This window comes from Sus scrofa, chromosome 1 (genome assembly GCF_054392235.1).
Source record: "Sus scrofa isolate SSC_HxYL_T2T_F1_AM1 chromosome 1, Sscrofa_HxYL_maternal_Yorkshire_Landrace_v2.0, whole genome shotgun sequence".
NCBI lineage: Eukaryota > Metazoa > Chordata > Mammalia > Artiodactyla > Suidae > Sus > Sus scrofa.
Window position 1 is genome coordinate 31,379,806 of NC_139383.1, and position 14,040 is coordinate 31,393,845.

Genomic DNA, 14,040 nt, shown 5'->3' on the forward strand with positions numbered 1-14,040 from the left:
AGCAAAGTGGCCCAGTCATTCATATATATAAAATACATTCTTTTTTTCACATTATCTGCCATCCTGTTCCATCACAAGTGATTGGATATAGTTCCCTGTATTATACAGCAGAATTATTTTTAGTATATTGACTAGAAACTTTTCCTAATCCAGAAAATGTTGGTGTCTCCATTTGTTGAAAACAAACAAACGTTCAAAGCTCTGTATTTACAAGATGAATGAAATGCATTCTGCAGTCCAGTTATTTTCTTTTGTGTTCAGCTTGTGTGAAGCCTCTGAAAATACCCAGCTCCTGTGTCCCAATGAGCTCTGTCAGGGTCCCCATGTTTGGTCTCCAGGAAATATTGAAGTTGGTTTTTCATCACTTAACAAGACAGGAAAAAATCGCTCCACAGAACAAGGCCAGTTTTGAGGTGCCATTGCCCGCATAAAACCATTTAACTACATGGTTAAATATATTTATTCTTCAAAAAATACGAGTGAAAAAGAGCCTCTGTTATAAAATACATGTTTGGACTTTAAGTCAGACTCTCAAGTCTAGTTCATCATCACACTGACATAAATATTATTAAAGGCCAAACCAACAAGGTACTGGCTAAAAGATCAGAAAGAGAGAAATGGTGTGGGTGCTTTTTTCTGCTTTGCTTACAAGAATATTGCTAATTTGGCTTTAGGATATAATACTAAATGAGAATATCATATAACATATAACCTAGAATTGCCTATTTTTGCTTTTCATATAATGATTAGTTAGGTGCCCTGTTTTTATTTTAAACATTCTGTAGCAATTCCAGGATTAGAGGATGCATTCATTGGTGGAAAAATACAGACAAGTACATCCTGTCTCAGGATCTGTCTGTTGTGGGGGATGCAGTTTTTCTCTGCCTCCTACAGATCTGGCAAGGCTTAAGGAAAAACAAAAAACTCCCAAAGATCAGATAACAGCATAGATAATGAGTTTAGATAAATTTGTATTCTCTGCTGCGCCAAATATCACCGCTGTCTATGTGGTTCTAGTGAGGTTTATGTGGTGGAAATTTCCTACCTTACTTGTTCTGTTTCTTAATAGAACCAAAAGATGTATTTCTATATTGCTTTGCAGGAAAAAAAAAAATCACTTTATGTTGATAAGGTTTGAAAACCACACAGGCTTATTATAAAGAGTTTAGGCAAGGTGGAAAAAGGTTTTAAAAAAGAGGACAAAAACGATCACCTCAAATTCTGTTGGAAATAAACAACACTAATGTTAATGGAATGCCATTACCGATATCTTTCTATGTAGGTATTGATACAAAGATGAATACAGTCGTGTTAGATAATAGTTTGTGTACCGCTTGAAACAAACACTTTAGCATTGCATTTTGTTTTAAGTATCAGAAGAAAAAAAAAACAAAATAAAAAGGGAACAGTCGTTGAACAAATACACGTTGCTATTGTTTTGATAACTACAAGAGATAATATTATATTGAGAAAATAGATCATAAACGATAACACGTTGCAGTCACCTTTTTAAATGATGTTTCAATTTTAGATCATTAAAGATGAGCACATTCATACTTTCACATTTTATCCCCTTCTCCCTTTCCATACCTCCCAATATTTATTATTTATGTTAGAATTTTTGTATTTTCAAGATTTTTAACTTTCACATTGAATTTTGGAATACAACTGCCACAGTATTTAACGCAACTTTTATGTCTAAATAGATTCAATGATAAATTCTTAATCTTTATATGATTTTGGCATTTCCGAGTTTTTTTAAATTTGATTCATCATGGTTTTGCCCTCAAGGTACTTACTTAAGAAGGGCTTCCACATGCTTTTTGCCCAGAGTTGTTTTATGTTTGAGAATTTCTGCATGTACATTTGGACAGCATTTGGCCGGATATAATATTTTGGGGTCACAGGTTTTTCCTCCTCCTCTGGAGATGTCTTTGGATGAATAGGACCATTCTTCCTCTACCTATAGAATCCATAAATTAAACTGGACATATTTCAGTGTTGAGGGTATGAGTCACATTTTCCTGAAATACAAAGTGTTCTTTCAGTACATACATTCACTGCTTCTTTAATTTCCAGGAAACTTTCTTATATCTACAAATTTTTTCTAATCTACATGGGATTTCTCTTAAGTGTTTTCTCATAATTTTTCAGACGTGCTCTTCTGCGTCTTGCTTTTTCTAACTTATTTGGTGCTAAATTTGTTTAGTGTTAAATTTATCTCCATCTGCTATCTCCCTTTTCATCTCATTCTGTTGTTTTATCATCTTGCCTTTGAGCTCTTGTTTAATTGAATTCATGTTCTTATTAAATAAATTTAGGGTGTAAAACACTTATGGGGATTCTCTCCAGTATAATTGGTTTAGATCTTCTTCTGAGCCAATTTTTTTTCTGTCTCTTTACATGAAATGTGATATCATTTCCTTTCACCCTAAGTTTTCGTGGTTGTGATGTCAGTTCTTGCTTATGCGGAGCCAGTTCTGTCTAAATCTTCTCTCTCTACTCTGGTAAAATGTAGGTGAACTTCTGACGACTTTTCTAAGCAAATCTGAGAGTCATTTCTTTCTCTGTACACTGAAGATTGAGGTCTGGGTGCCATGTTTTATGTACTTCCTTGTCTGCATTTGGGGGTGAAAGGGTTGTGTGTGTAGAGGTGGGACTATATCATAATTCATGGGGTATTCCTTCCTCAGATTTTATTAAGAGTCTATTGGAGGATGCTTTATAACTGGTTGGGGCCTAATGCCTTTCCATGGAGGAAGGTCCCAGGCTTTATCTCATCCTGGCAAATCTGCTGCTGCTCTTAAGCCTCTTCCTTGAGTTAGGGAGACTCAACTCTCCTGGGTCCTTGCCAACATTCATTTGCTCAGACAGTGTCAAGAGGGTTCGGGGTTGTGCCTTGTTCATTCAGAATTCCTGGTGTCTTTCTTTCACAATTCAAATAGTAAAGTTTATGTTGTGTCTTTTTTTTTTGTCTGTTTGGTGATATATTTTATTTCTGTTTGCTGTTTCCTTTAAGTCAAATTGCTTGAGGTAGAACTTACATACAACAAAATGCTCCCGTTTTAAATGTACTGTTAGAAAGCTTTCTCAGATGTGTACCCCTATTTATCCATATCGCAAATGAGATGGAGTGTTTTCATCACCACCCAAAGTTCTCTCACTCCTGGAGACAATCCCACTTCCCACACAAAGCCCCAGGAAACCATAAATCTGCTTTATGTCACTATCTAACAATTTGATCTTTTCTAGATTTCATGAAAATAGGATCGTATCATATATACTCTTTTGTGCCTGGCTTCTTAAACTCAGAATGTTTCTGAGATTCATCTATGTTTATATATATATATATACTGAGATTTGTCTGTATCTGTCTGTCTGTCTGTCTGTCTGTCTATCTATCTATCTATCTATCTATCTATCTATCTATCTATCTATCTATCTATCATGTATCAACAGTCCCTTCCTTTTTATTGCTGAGTAGTATTCCCCTGTGTAAATATACCCAAATTAATTTGATTCACTGGTTGAAAGGCATTTGGGTGGCTTCCAGTTTGTGGCTATTATGAAGAAAGCTGCTATAAACATTATTGTATTTATTTTTGTGTGAACATATATTTTCAAATTCTGAGTCAGTACCTAGTGGTGGAATCCCTTAGATTGCATGCTAAGTTTATGTTTACTGTCTGACTCTCAAAACATTTCACCAAATGGTGTACCATTTTACATTCTCACCAGTAATGTATAACAGCTCCTATTGCTTAATATTCTTCCTGGCATTTTGTATATTCAACATTTTAAATTTTATGTATTTTAATGTGTATGCAGTGGTATCTTACTGGAGAGTTTTGTTTTCCATTTCCCTTGTGACAAATGACGTTGAGCCTGTTTCATGTGCTTTCTAGTCATTTATATACATTCCTTTTTAACTGTTCAAATTTTGTCCATTGAATTGTTTTTTTAATTAAGTTATGACTTCTTCATAATTTTAAAGAGATTTTTATACTTTGGATATAAATCCTTTGTCAGATATATGTTTGCAAACAATTTTTTTCCTAGTCTGTAGCTTGATTTTAATTTTTTAGCTGTGTTTTTGACATCCATTTTATTGTTTTTGGTTTGTTTTGGGCTTTTGATGTCCCGTGTAAGAAAATTTTGCCTGCCCAAATTGTGAGGATTTTCTTTCTTTTTTTTTTTTTCCCTAAAACTGTATAGGTGTAGCTTTAGATTGAAGACCCATTTTGAATAATTTTTTGTATGTTGTATAGGCTGAAGTCCATTGTATTTCATATGGATAGCAAGTTATTCAAGAAACATTTGATGAAAAAACTACCCTTTTCCTATACAGTTACCCCGGAATATTTTTCGGAAATTTCTTCACCATATTTTGATGATTTCTGGACACAGAGTTCTGTTGCCTTGTGGTACATGTCTATAATACCCCACTCAATTATTATTATAGTTTTATAGTAAATCTTGAAATAAGAGTAAGTCCCCAAACTTTGTCATTTTTTTCTCTTTTCCCAAAAATTATTTTGCATAGTCTAAGTTTATTCCATTTCACATATGTTTTTAAACCATTTTGTCAATTAAATTAAACTTACAAAGGAAAATTTCTCATTAATATTAAATCCTAATATGAATGATTTATTTTTATCAATTCAGTGATATGTAAATAATATCATTGTATTTATATCTGTACTTGTGTAGACATTTGTACACTGTCCAGATGTGCAGAAATGTAGCTATTTTAATTTCTACAACATTCCTAGTATTTCTAAGTCTCAGTCCTAGTGACAGCAGACGAACTTGCTACTTCAAGGTTACCCGTTTCTGGTTTAGAGCTGAGTCTTTTAAGGAAAATTACTTGGGATAAATATTTACTTTTTCTGGACTTCTCCCCACTCTGTCTTTTTCTTCTCTTTTCTCCAGTGGAAAGTCTGGAAGTTTGGTGAAGGGTAGGCTGGAAAGGTCAGGAAATTTGGTGTGATGTTAATAGAGTAGGATCGTGAACAAATTTAGTAGGAAGGGAAAGGAGACAATACAAATGAGACAAGATTCCAGGTCAGAGAGCTTGGTGGCCCATCCCCACTCATTAGTCTGTCATGCTGCTTCTAACATGATTCATTGGGTTTGCCTTTTTCTGCATCCTTTCTCACATATTTATGGTAAGTAAACAAATGTGTTTCTACCTCTTCTGTCACTTTCTGCTGTGAAATCACAAATACGAGGTTAATAATTTGTTCTAGCTATAAAACTTCTTAAGATTTCATGTATGTATGCAGTACACCATTCACTCTTACCAGAAAGGCTGCAGAAAATTCAGAGGGTTGAATGGGCCCTTCAGTGCTTTAGCAGAGATTGCATTGCCACCTTGTGGTATTTTAGGTGATTACAGGCTGATGATTTCGCACCCCAACCCCAGCATTTTTCTGGTTGTGAAGTTGATTTTTTTCCAAGACAGTTTACCTTTTTGAAAAACAAATTTAATTTATAATATTCAATTTGAGTTTATTTCAAATAAATGAAGTATTTAATGAAACTTAGCTATAGCTTTTAGTGTATTTAAAAGGACATTGTAGGTAACTATAATGAGCCTCCCCCCCTTTTTTTTGGTCTTTTTGCTATTTCTTGGGCCGCTCCTGCGGCATATGTAGGTTCCCAGGCTAGGGGTCTAATGAGAGCTGTAGCCGCCGGCCTACACCACAGCCACAGCAACGTCAGATCCTTAATCCACTGAGCAAGGCCAGGGATCGAACCCGAACCTGCAACCTCATGGTTCCTAGTCAGATTCGTTAACCACTGAGCCACGACGGGAACTCCTATAATGGGCCCCTTTTAAGTCGAGTTTTTACTTTATACAAACTGGTAGAATATATGTTTTATTTTATGCTAATTCATTGCATCTCTACAAGTATTCACAGTGTGTTTAATTTGTAATGCTATAGATTTTAGGTCATTGCTAGATAGGTTTAGTGTAGTGTGATGGTGGCTGCTCCTTCTTTATGATATTTAGGATCTCTGTACAAAATAGTGCATTTAAAACTCAACAAAGATACGTTGACTTTAATTAAAGGAAAAAGAAAGCTAGGAATAAAGAATATTAAGACACTTGTATATGACCTATTGTATTATTCATCATCTCACTTATTAGCATGGAGGAAATGATTTTTAGACATTAAAAATTTATCTTCATAACTCTAAAAGATTAATAAAGCATGTTTAATTTAACTAAAAAGATAATATTCAATGTGCCTGAGGAGGCTATGTGTGTAAGAGAGTAATGACATAAAGAAATGAAGAAATTGTGAAAATCAAATAGTAGAAATATAGATTTCCTGAGTTCCTGTTGTGGCTCAGTGGTAACAAACCTGACTAGTATCCATGAGGACACAGGTTCAATCCCTGGCCTCACTCAGTGGGTTAAGGATCCGGTGTGCCGTGAGTGGCGGTGTAGGTCACAGAAATGGCTCGTATCTGGTGTTGCTGTGGCTGTGGAGTAGGCCAGCAGCTGCAGCTCTGATTTGACCCCCTAACCTGGGAACTTCCATATGCTGCAGGTGTGGCCCTGGAAAAAAGTATATATATCCTTTCCCCAGCTGGAGGTTAATTACTTGCTAATTACTGAAAAATCACTGGAGCTTCCTTTTGGGTGTCAAGGGAGCCAAATATCTGCTGGTTACCCATGATAATCTCCCAGAAGATCCGTGGAATTTCATGGACCTCCATGAAAAGGTCCTTTCATGGAAGGTTCATGTAAATTTCTGAGATATGCCAACACTTAAACACGTTTCCTTTTTTCAGGAATCAATAATATAAAACATATATTTAATGAAAGACATCACTAGAGGGTCTCTTCCAGAGCAGGTCATGGCATTCTTCTGTGATTTCTCACTTCTTTCTTGGACATTTAACAGGTGTTTTTAGAGCAGCAAATAGGAGCAGAGCATAGTGTCTGCAAAATATTTTTTTCTTAGTGAAAATTTAAAAGCACTGGTTCAGTAGTTCCCACTGTGGCACAGTGGATTAAGGATCTGGTGTTCTCTCTGCAGCAGCTCAGGTCATTGCCATGGCATGGGTTCCATCCCCTGCCTGGCACAGTGGGTCAAGGATCTGGTGTTGCAACAGCTACAGCATAGGTGGCAGCTGCAACTTGGATTTGATCCCTGGCCGGAAACTTCCATATGCCACTGGTGCAGCCAAAACAAACAAACAAAAGAAACAAACAACCAACCAAAAAACAAACTCTGGTTCATTTTTTCCATCTTTTTAATTAGGCAAGCTAAAACAAGGCAGCCAGCAGGGGTCAGGCTTTTCAATGGCATGGAATTGAAATTTTCATCTCGGTTCAGTAAATTTTGAGAAGCTACCTGTTTCTTCATTACACTGGGCAACTTCCATATGCCACAGGTGCAGCCCTAAAATTAAAGTGTGATACACTTCACTAGTATGATACACTTCAGAACTGGATGCTTACCACTGTTATCTAGAGCAAAAAAAAAAAAAACAATTAGGTAAGGAATTGTGAGGTTCTGGGGAAGTCTTCTAAGGCAAAATTATTTGTTTAAACCTAATACTGAGGAATTTTATTTTTTAAAAACACTCCTTATTTTATATGTATTTCTTTTAATAACTGCTGATGAGTTCAGCAGTGCTTTTGTATTAGATTACATATGTATGTAAAAATGAACAAGAATGAAGTCTATTTTATAATGTTGAAAAGTAATAGAAATATATAATGCTTTTGTTCTGAATATGACTAATTATGGTTATTTATTTTAAATTCAGGACCTGGCCTTTCATTATCAAAAGCCCGAAGCAGTATAAAAACCTTTCTTTCATGGATGCAATGAATAAGTTTAAATGGACTAAAAAGGAAGGTGTTGCCTTCAATAAGCTTGTCCTTAGCCTACCTGTGAATGTAAGATGTTCCAAGACAGACAATGCTGAGTGGTCGGTAAGGCCCTACTTTGTTTCAATCTTCAGGGAAACCAAATGTTACTTCTTACCTGAATCCATAACAGATAAAATCCAAGGAACAGACAAATATCCACACATCCAGTGGTCTAGTTGTCTTTGGATATGTCTGAGGATTTGTTGGTTCAGTGATGGCTTAGAATGAGCAAAACCCCCTGTTTCTACTCCCTTTAAAGAAGAAAATTTAAGAATTCCCTGGTGGTTCAGTGGGTTAAGGATCTAGCATTGTCACTGCTCTGGTTACTGCTGTGCTGTGGGTTCAGTCCCTGGCTGGGAGTGCCCATGTGCTACAGGTGTGCCTGCTACCCGTGCCAAAAAAGGGAATCTATTCTGGAACTATAGTTGGGATGAAGTAGGAATGAGATGGGCTGAGAGCTTCAAAAAATGACAGAGCCTGCCTTATATCTCTTCTTTCCTAAAGGCATGTCTGTCCCTCTTTGCCACCTCACTGACCACCCCTGCCCCCCAAGCTTCTGACCCTCAGATGCTGGACAACTTTAGCAGCCATCTCCCCGCCCCCCATCCCTTTAGTCCCAGCAGAAGTGCTGGACTGAGCATGGCTTGGCCTTAGTCCACCCTTAAACCACACGCTGGCTCAGTGGCATTGTCTTCTCTTTGGTTTTCAGATTCAAGGGATGACGGCCTTACCTCCAGAGATAGAAAGACCTTATAAAGCTGAACCTTTGGTGTGTGGAGCTTCTTCCTCGTCTCTGCATGGAAAGGTCTCTGTCCAGCTGCTCCTTTGCTTCCTGGCCCTGGGGTGCATTCTGAGCACCGTGCACATGTGGCCGTGATTCTGCTGTGCTCAGTGACCATGGTTTTCCGTGATCTGAACCTGGCACTTAATGCTCAGGTTAAAGACACTTCAGGCATGAAGAGGGAGCGTGAAGATCTTGGTGACTTTTCCTCCAATCTCTTCCTCACCTCCCCTCCTTCCCCGGCTCCCTAAGCCATCGGTTTTCGTCTTTCGTTAGGCACGTCTGCTAAGATGTATCCATCCACCAAACAGAGCAAAGCCTGCCTGACTTAATATAACCTTTAAAACATTTGGACAAAGTCAAGTGGAAGTCAAAGAATTCTTTACTTCCTTCTGTATTTCATTGTGTTGAAATTCTCATTGTTGAAATTTTACTTAATTTTTTTTTGGATTTTGGTGTCTATGTTCTTTTATTTTAAATGTTTTCATTTCAAGGTGTCAAAGGAAGTCCTCTCCGTTCCAGTTCTCTTCCACCTAATTGCTCTTTCGTGTGACTTCCCAGGTGTATGGTGGTCCTTCCTACCCCTGGCCTTCCGACGACCTCAGCATGACCCCAGCATGTGGAAGTTCCTGGGCCAGGGATGGCATCTGAGCCAGAGCCGCAACCCAACCTGCTCCAGTGACAATGCTGGATCCTTAACCCACTGTGCCACAAGCGAAGTTCCCTCAGTGCTTTCTGATGATGCCCATCCTGATCCCTTTGTTTATCTGAGTCCTCTGGTCCTCCCAAACTACCCTGGACCCCATCTCAAAGAACTATTTTTCAGGAGTTCCTGTTGTGGTGCAGGGAAGTGAATCCAACTAGTATCCATGAGGATGCGGGTTTGACCCCAGGCCTTGCTCGGTGGGTCAGGGATCTAGTGTTGCCATGAGCTGAGGTGTAGGTCACAGATGTGGCTCAGATCTGGCATTGCTGTGGCTGTGGTGTAGGCTGGCAGCTGCAGCTCTGATTCAACCTCTAGCCTGGGAACTTCCATATGCTGTGGGTATGGCCCCAAAAAGCAAAAAAAAAAAAAAAAAAAAGAAGAAGAAGAAGAACTATTTTTCCCCCTTCCCTGCTCAGCCCTGGCCAGGTGAGTTGTTTTCCTTGAGCTCTGTCACTATCTAAAAAGAAAGGAAAAGCTTTGGGCAACCTAGAAGTGGTACATAACTGATTGTAGGTGAGGAGGAAATGGAGCTGGCCGCAGACTCTGTGCTGTAAGGGATCTTTTATGACGGCCCAGGTCAAAGGCCAAAGAGTGTGAACCAGCCGAGGAGGGCATGAGGTCCATGGAACACTGCCCTGGTCAAGTTGGGTGTCATATGTGCTGCATCCTGGCTCAATTTGAGTCACAGTTGCTATTGTAGATGTATTTTTATATCAGTTAATAAACGGTCCATAATAAAATGGTCATTGATTGACAATCTTGTCACCTTTTTTGGGTTCTCTTTGTATAGCTCAGCCAAATCTTGTGTTGTGTCTTTTGCTCATTACCGAAACTCAATCTGTTTGGATTATATTAATAAACTCAATAAAATTAAATCTCTGTGTGGTATCTTGGATACTCCTGGAGAGAAGCAAGCGATTCAATACTGATGTTGCCAGTCAAGTCAATTATGAATATTGCATTTATTTATGCCATTTTAAAGCCCTTTCTCCCCAGCAAACAAGTCTTCAAAACAAACTATATTGTCTTTTAAATAAAGGCTGTGTTTTGGGGTTTCTCCTTCTTGATTCTCAGAATCCGCCCACTTAATGAAATGTTTGTAATATTTATGAGAAGTATTTCATTGTTAACATCAATTCTTTTTATTTCATTAGTGCTGGATCAGATTTTGATTTTCCATCCAAATATTTATGTAAGAAATATGATCATCCCCAACACTGCCTATTTGAAGTTTCATGTTTATTTCTACTTCAGAATTTCTGAATCTGAGATGTCAACGTAAAATCGTTTCCTTTGGAAATTGTATAATATCACATTTGTTTTCATTGTTCTTAGTAAGGAAGGTGAACATACCAGCTGGAAAAGGAAACATGGCTTTTGAAATCTCGAATTTTTTTGGAGCCAGGAGAATCTTTTTCCAGCTGATGTGGCTGTGAATAAAGCTGATATTCTTCTTCTTGTAGGAATTCTCATGAATATATATAATTTTGAGACACTGACTCTTTATTTGAAATTAGGATAGGTTATCTGTTGAATATTTAGTAGGATTCTGATTGTATTCTAAGCGACTTGCTCTTACATTGAGCAGAACTTCCTGAGCAACCCAGGCTTTTTATTGATGTCCTGGATCACGCTGCATTACCTGTTTGCTAGACTATCAGGGAGGCGTGCCTGAGACTCTCACAGGGAGGATGGAATCTCCATGTGAGATGGTCTTTGGTTTGATCTTACATGTGGGGAGGATGAGAGAGAGACACATGGTAAAACCAAAATTCATCAAGGCCATGTGCAGTTGAAGGTATCTTGGGTGATCTTTTTTCTCTGAAGTAAATAGTCTCAGGTGGGTTCAAGGGAATCCTAGCAATGACAAGAGTGATGCACTCCACAGAGGCAGATGAATTAAGAACTTGAAGTTCATCCTAATGGCTCCAGAGGTCAATGATGGGTAACAAACGAGAGGACATATGGAAGCAGGACATATTTGCACTGTATAATTTGCTGAGCTAAACTCTTACTGTTGGACATGCGGGCCATTTCCAGTCTTTCTATATGGTAAACATTGCTGCAATTAGCATTCTTATAATTAAAACTTTCTCATCTCTGTAAGTATTGCCTTATAAATTACTATAAGTGAATTAATAATTGTATATTTCTGAGAATTTTGAATTAGCAATTATACATTTTGAGACTTGCCAAGTGCCTTCAACTCATTGTTCAAATTCTTAAATGATTCAAAAAAGGATTCTATCTATCTATCTATCTATCTATCTATCTATCCATCTATCCATCTGACTATAGAGAAAGAATAATAATTCAAATATGATAAAATGATAACCTATGAGGATGCTGGGTAAAGGATAGAGGAGTTTTGTTTGTTTGTCCTTTTTAGGACCAAACCTGCAGCATATGGAAATTCCTAAGCTAGTGGTCAAATCAGAGCTGCAGCTGCTGGCCTACACCACAGCCACAGCGACACCAGATCCAAGGTACATCTGTGACCTCACAGCAATGCTGGATCCTTAACCCACTGAGGCTAGGGATCGTACCTCTATCCTCATGGATACTACTAGTTGGATTTGTAACCTTCCCAAATGAAAAAAGGCAGAAGTTGTGGAGCTGGGAATCATTAAAATATATATGCCATTTATGTTGTGTTTTGCCCCTATTATAAATCTAATGCATAATAATGCCTATTTACTGAAAAAAAGTTAGAAAATAAAAACTAACTTAACTGGAAAAATTTCCAAATCTATTAATCCTGTTACCTAGAGAATACTGCTTTTAACCTTTTGGTCCTTAATGCTTCCTGTGTGTGCCTATGAAATTATGTATGAAAGTATATATTTATATGAATCCATATTTGATATTAGCTTCCTAAACAAATTCCAAAATACTAGTGGTTTAACACAATAAAGTGTATTTTCTATTCATTTAATAATTCAGTGTGTGTAGTTCATTTTGCTGATTGACTTTCTTCTTGTAGTGATTTGGGGACCCCAAGATCTTACAGTTCCATCATCCCTAGCCCCTCTAGGGCCTCTGCATTCAGTCGCTAAGAAAGACCTGACCTAGGGAGTTCCCATGATGGCTCAGTGGTTAACAAACCTGACTAGCATCCATGAGGACACCAGCTGAATCCCTGGCCTTGCTCAGTGGTTTAAGGATCTGGCACTGCCCTGAGCTGTGGTGTAGGTTGCAGACGCGGCTCAGATCATGCGTTGAAGGTGCTGCCCTAAAAAGACAAAAAAAAAAAAAAAAAAAAAAAAAAAGAAAAAAAGAAAGACCCGACTTAGAGTGACATAAATTACTTCCACTCTGTGGATTAGAATGCATCATGTGGCTTCTCTGGAATGTAAAAAGGTCTGGGAATGTCACGTCTATTTGGTAGCTGCTTCCCGATGATAGCATTACAGAAGAGATGCTCTCCCTGCTGCAACATACACTTTTAGCAAAATTGACTCCCATCTAGTCCAGCAATTCCAAGAGTTTTGAGATTTAGAAACAATGATAAGATCAGTAGAGGGTTGTCAACTCTGTATTTTATCAAGTAGAGCTCTAAACAGAATAATTACTGTTTATTGAACAATTTTTTTTGGAAAGCCTCCTTGGAGCCAGGCTCTGCACTAGAATGCGGGGCTTATTATTGTGAGTAAAAACAGATATTGTCTCTGCTATGATGGAGATTACAGTCTCACGAGAAAGCGTGTAACTGAGCCAACTAAAGTCTCCTATCTCCATGTCTTTTTTGAAAAATAGAAGGATTCAGACTAAGGGTCAGTCCTTCACATGGAATAAATTCAGCTTTATGAAAGGCTTATTTATCATCCAGAACCCTCCCTTCTCCATAGATTATTTGAACCACAAACCTAGTTTACATAATTGCATGTCTTTCTTAGTTATCTTAACCTTAGAGATCCTGATTGACATTTGTAGCCCAATCCAGCATAGTTAAACTGGTACTTCCTGGGCAGAAAATGGTCATTTGAATACAGACTCGTGGCAGTGTCCCTCAGCCCCCTGGCTGGAGGTGTGTTCCATGGAACATACGAAGAACCATGGAAAGTTGTTCCAAGAGGCTTCCTGTTGCACTTTACAGAGTCTTTAATAGATGAAGGTGCATTTGAAAATCCAAGAGAAGTTATGTAGTATGAAACATTTCGGAAACTCATGAATCACTGTACCATGTTGAGCTGGAATAATGTTCCCTTAGGAACAAGATTGAGGGCACACATTTTCCCAGCACAGCATGTCCAGGTTTCTATAACAATCTTTCTGAAGATTCCAAGCTGTTCATAGCCAATTGCAAAGCACAGCCTAACAGACATGGGCCTTCCACCTGTGTCACTTGTCTATTCCTTACTTGTTCTATTTTGCCAACAAAACACACAATATTTTTTTTTTATTAATCTAGTACAATTACAGCAAAGGGAATTTACTTTAAAAAAAATAAAAAGAATATACTAAAGTGAATTGTGTAGTATGAATAAGGTATCTGAGAAATGTTGATAGATAAGGCTATATATATTTTTGGAGGGGGCCCACACCCACAGCATAGGGAGGTTCTCAGGCTAGGGGTTGAATCAGAGCTACAGCTGCCGGCCTACGCCACAGCCACAGCAATGCGGGATCTGAGCCGTGTCTGCCACCTACACCACAGCT

The 14,040-nt window shown here is 38.0% G+C and overlaps 1 protein-coding gene across 1 annotated transcript in view; it reads left to right on the top strand.

Moving 5' to 3' along the window:
* MOXD1 (monooxygenase DBH like 1) overlaps positions 1 to 10,256 on the top strand; it is an 85,788-nt gene extending 75,532 nt beyond the window's left edge. Inside the window, exons 11-12 of the mRNA XM_001926931.4 lie at positions 7,789 to 7,957; positions 8,604 to 10,256. Coding sequence (XP_001926966.3) covers positions 7,789 to 7,957; positions 8,604 to 8,771 — 337 coding nt within the window. The 3' untranslated portion in view covers positions 8,772 to 10,256. The remainder of the gene's footprint in view (positions 1 to 7,788; positions 7,958 to 8,603) is intronic.
* Positions 10,257 to 14,040: the final 3,784 nt, after the last annotated feature.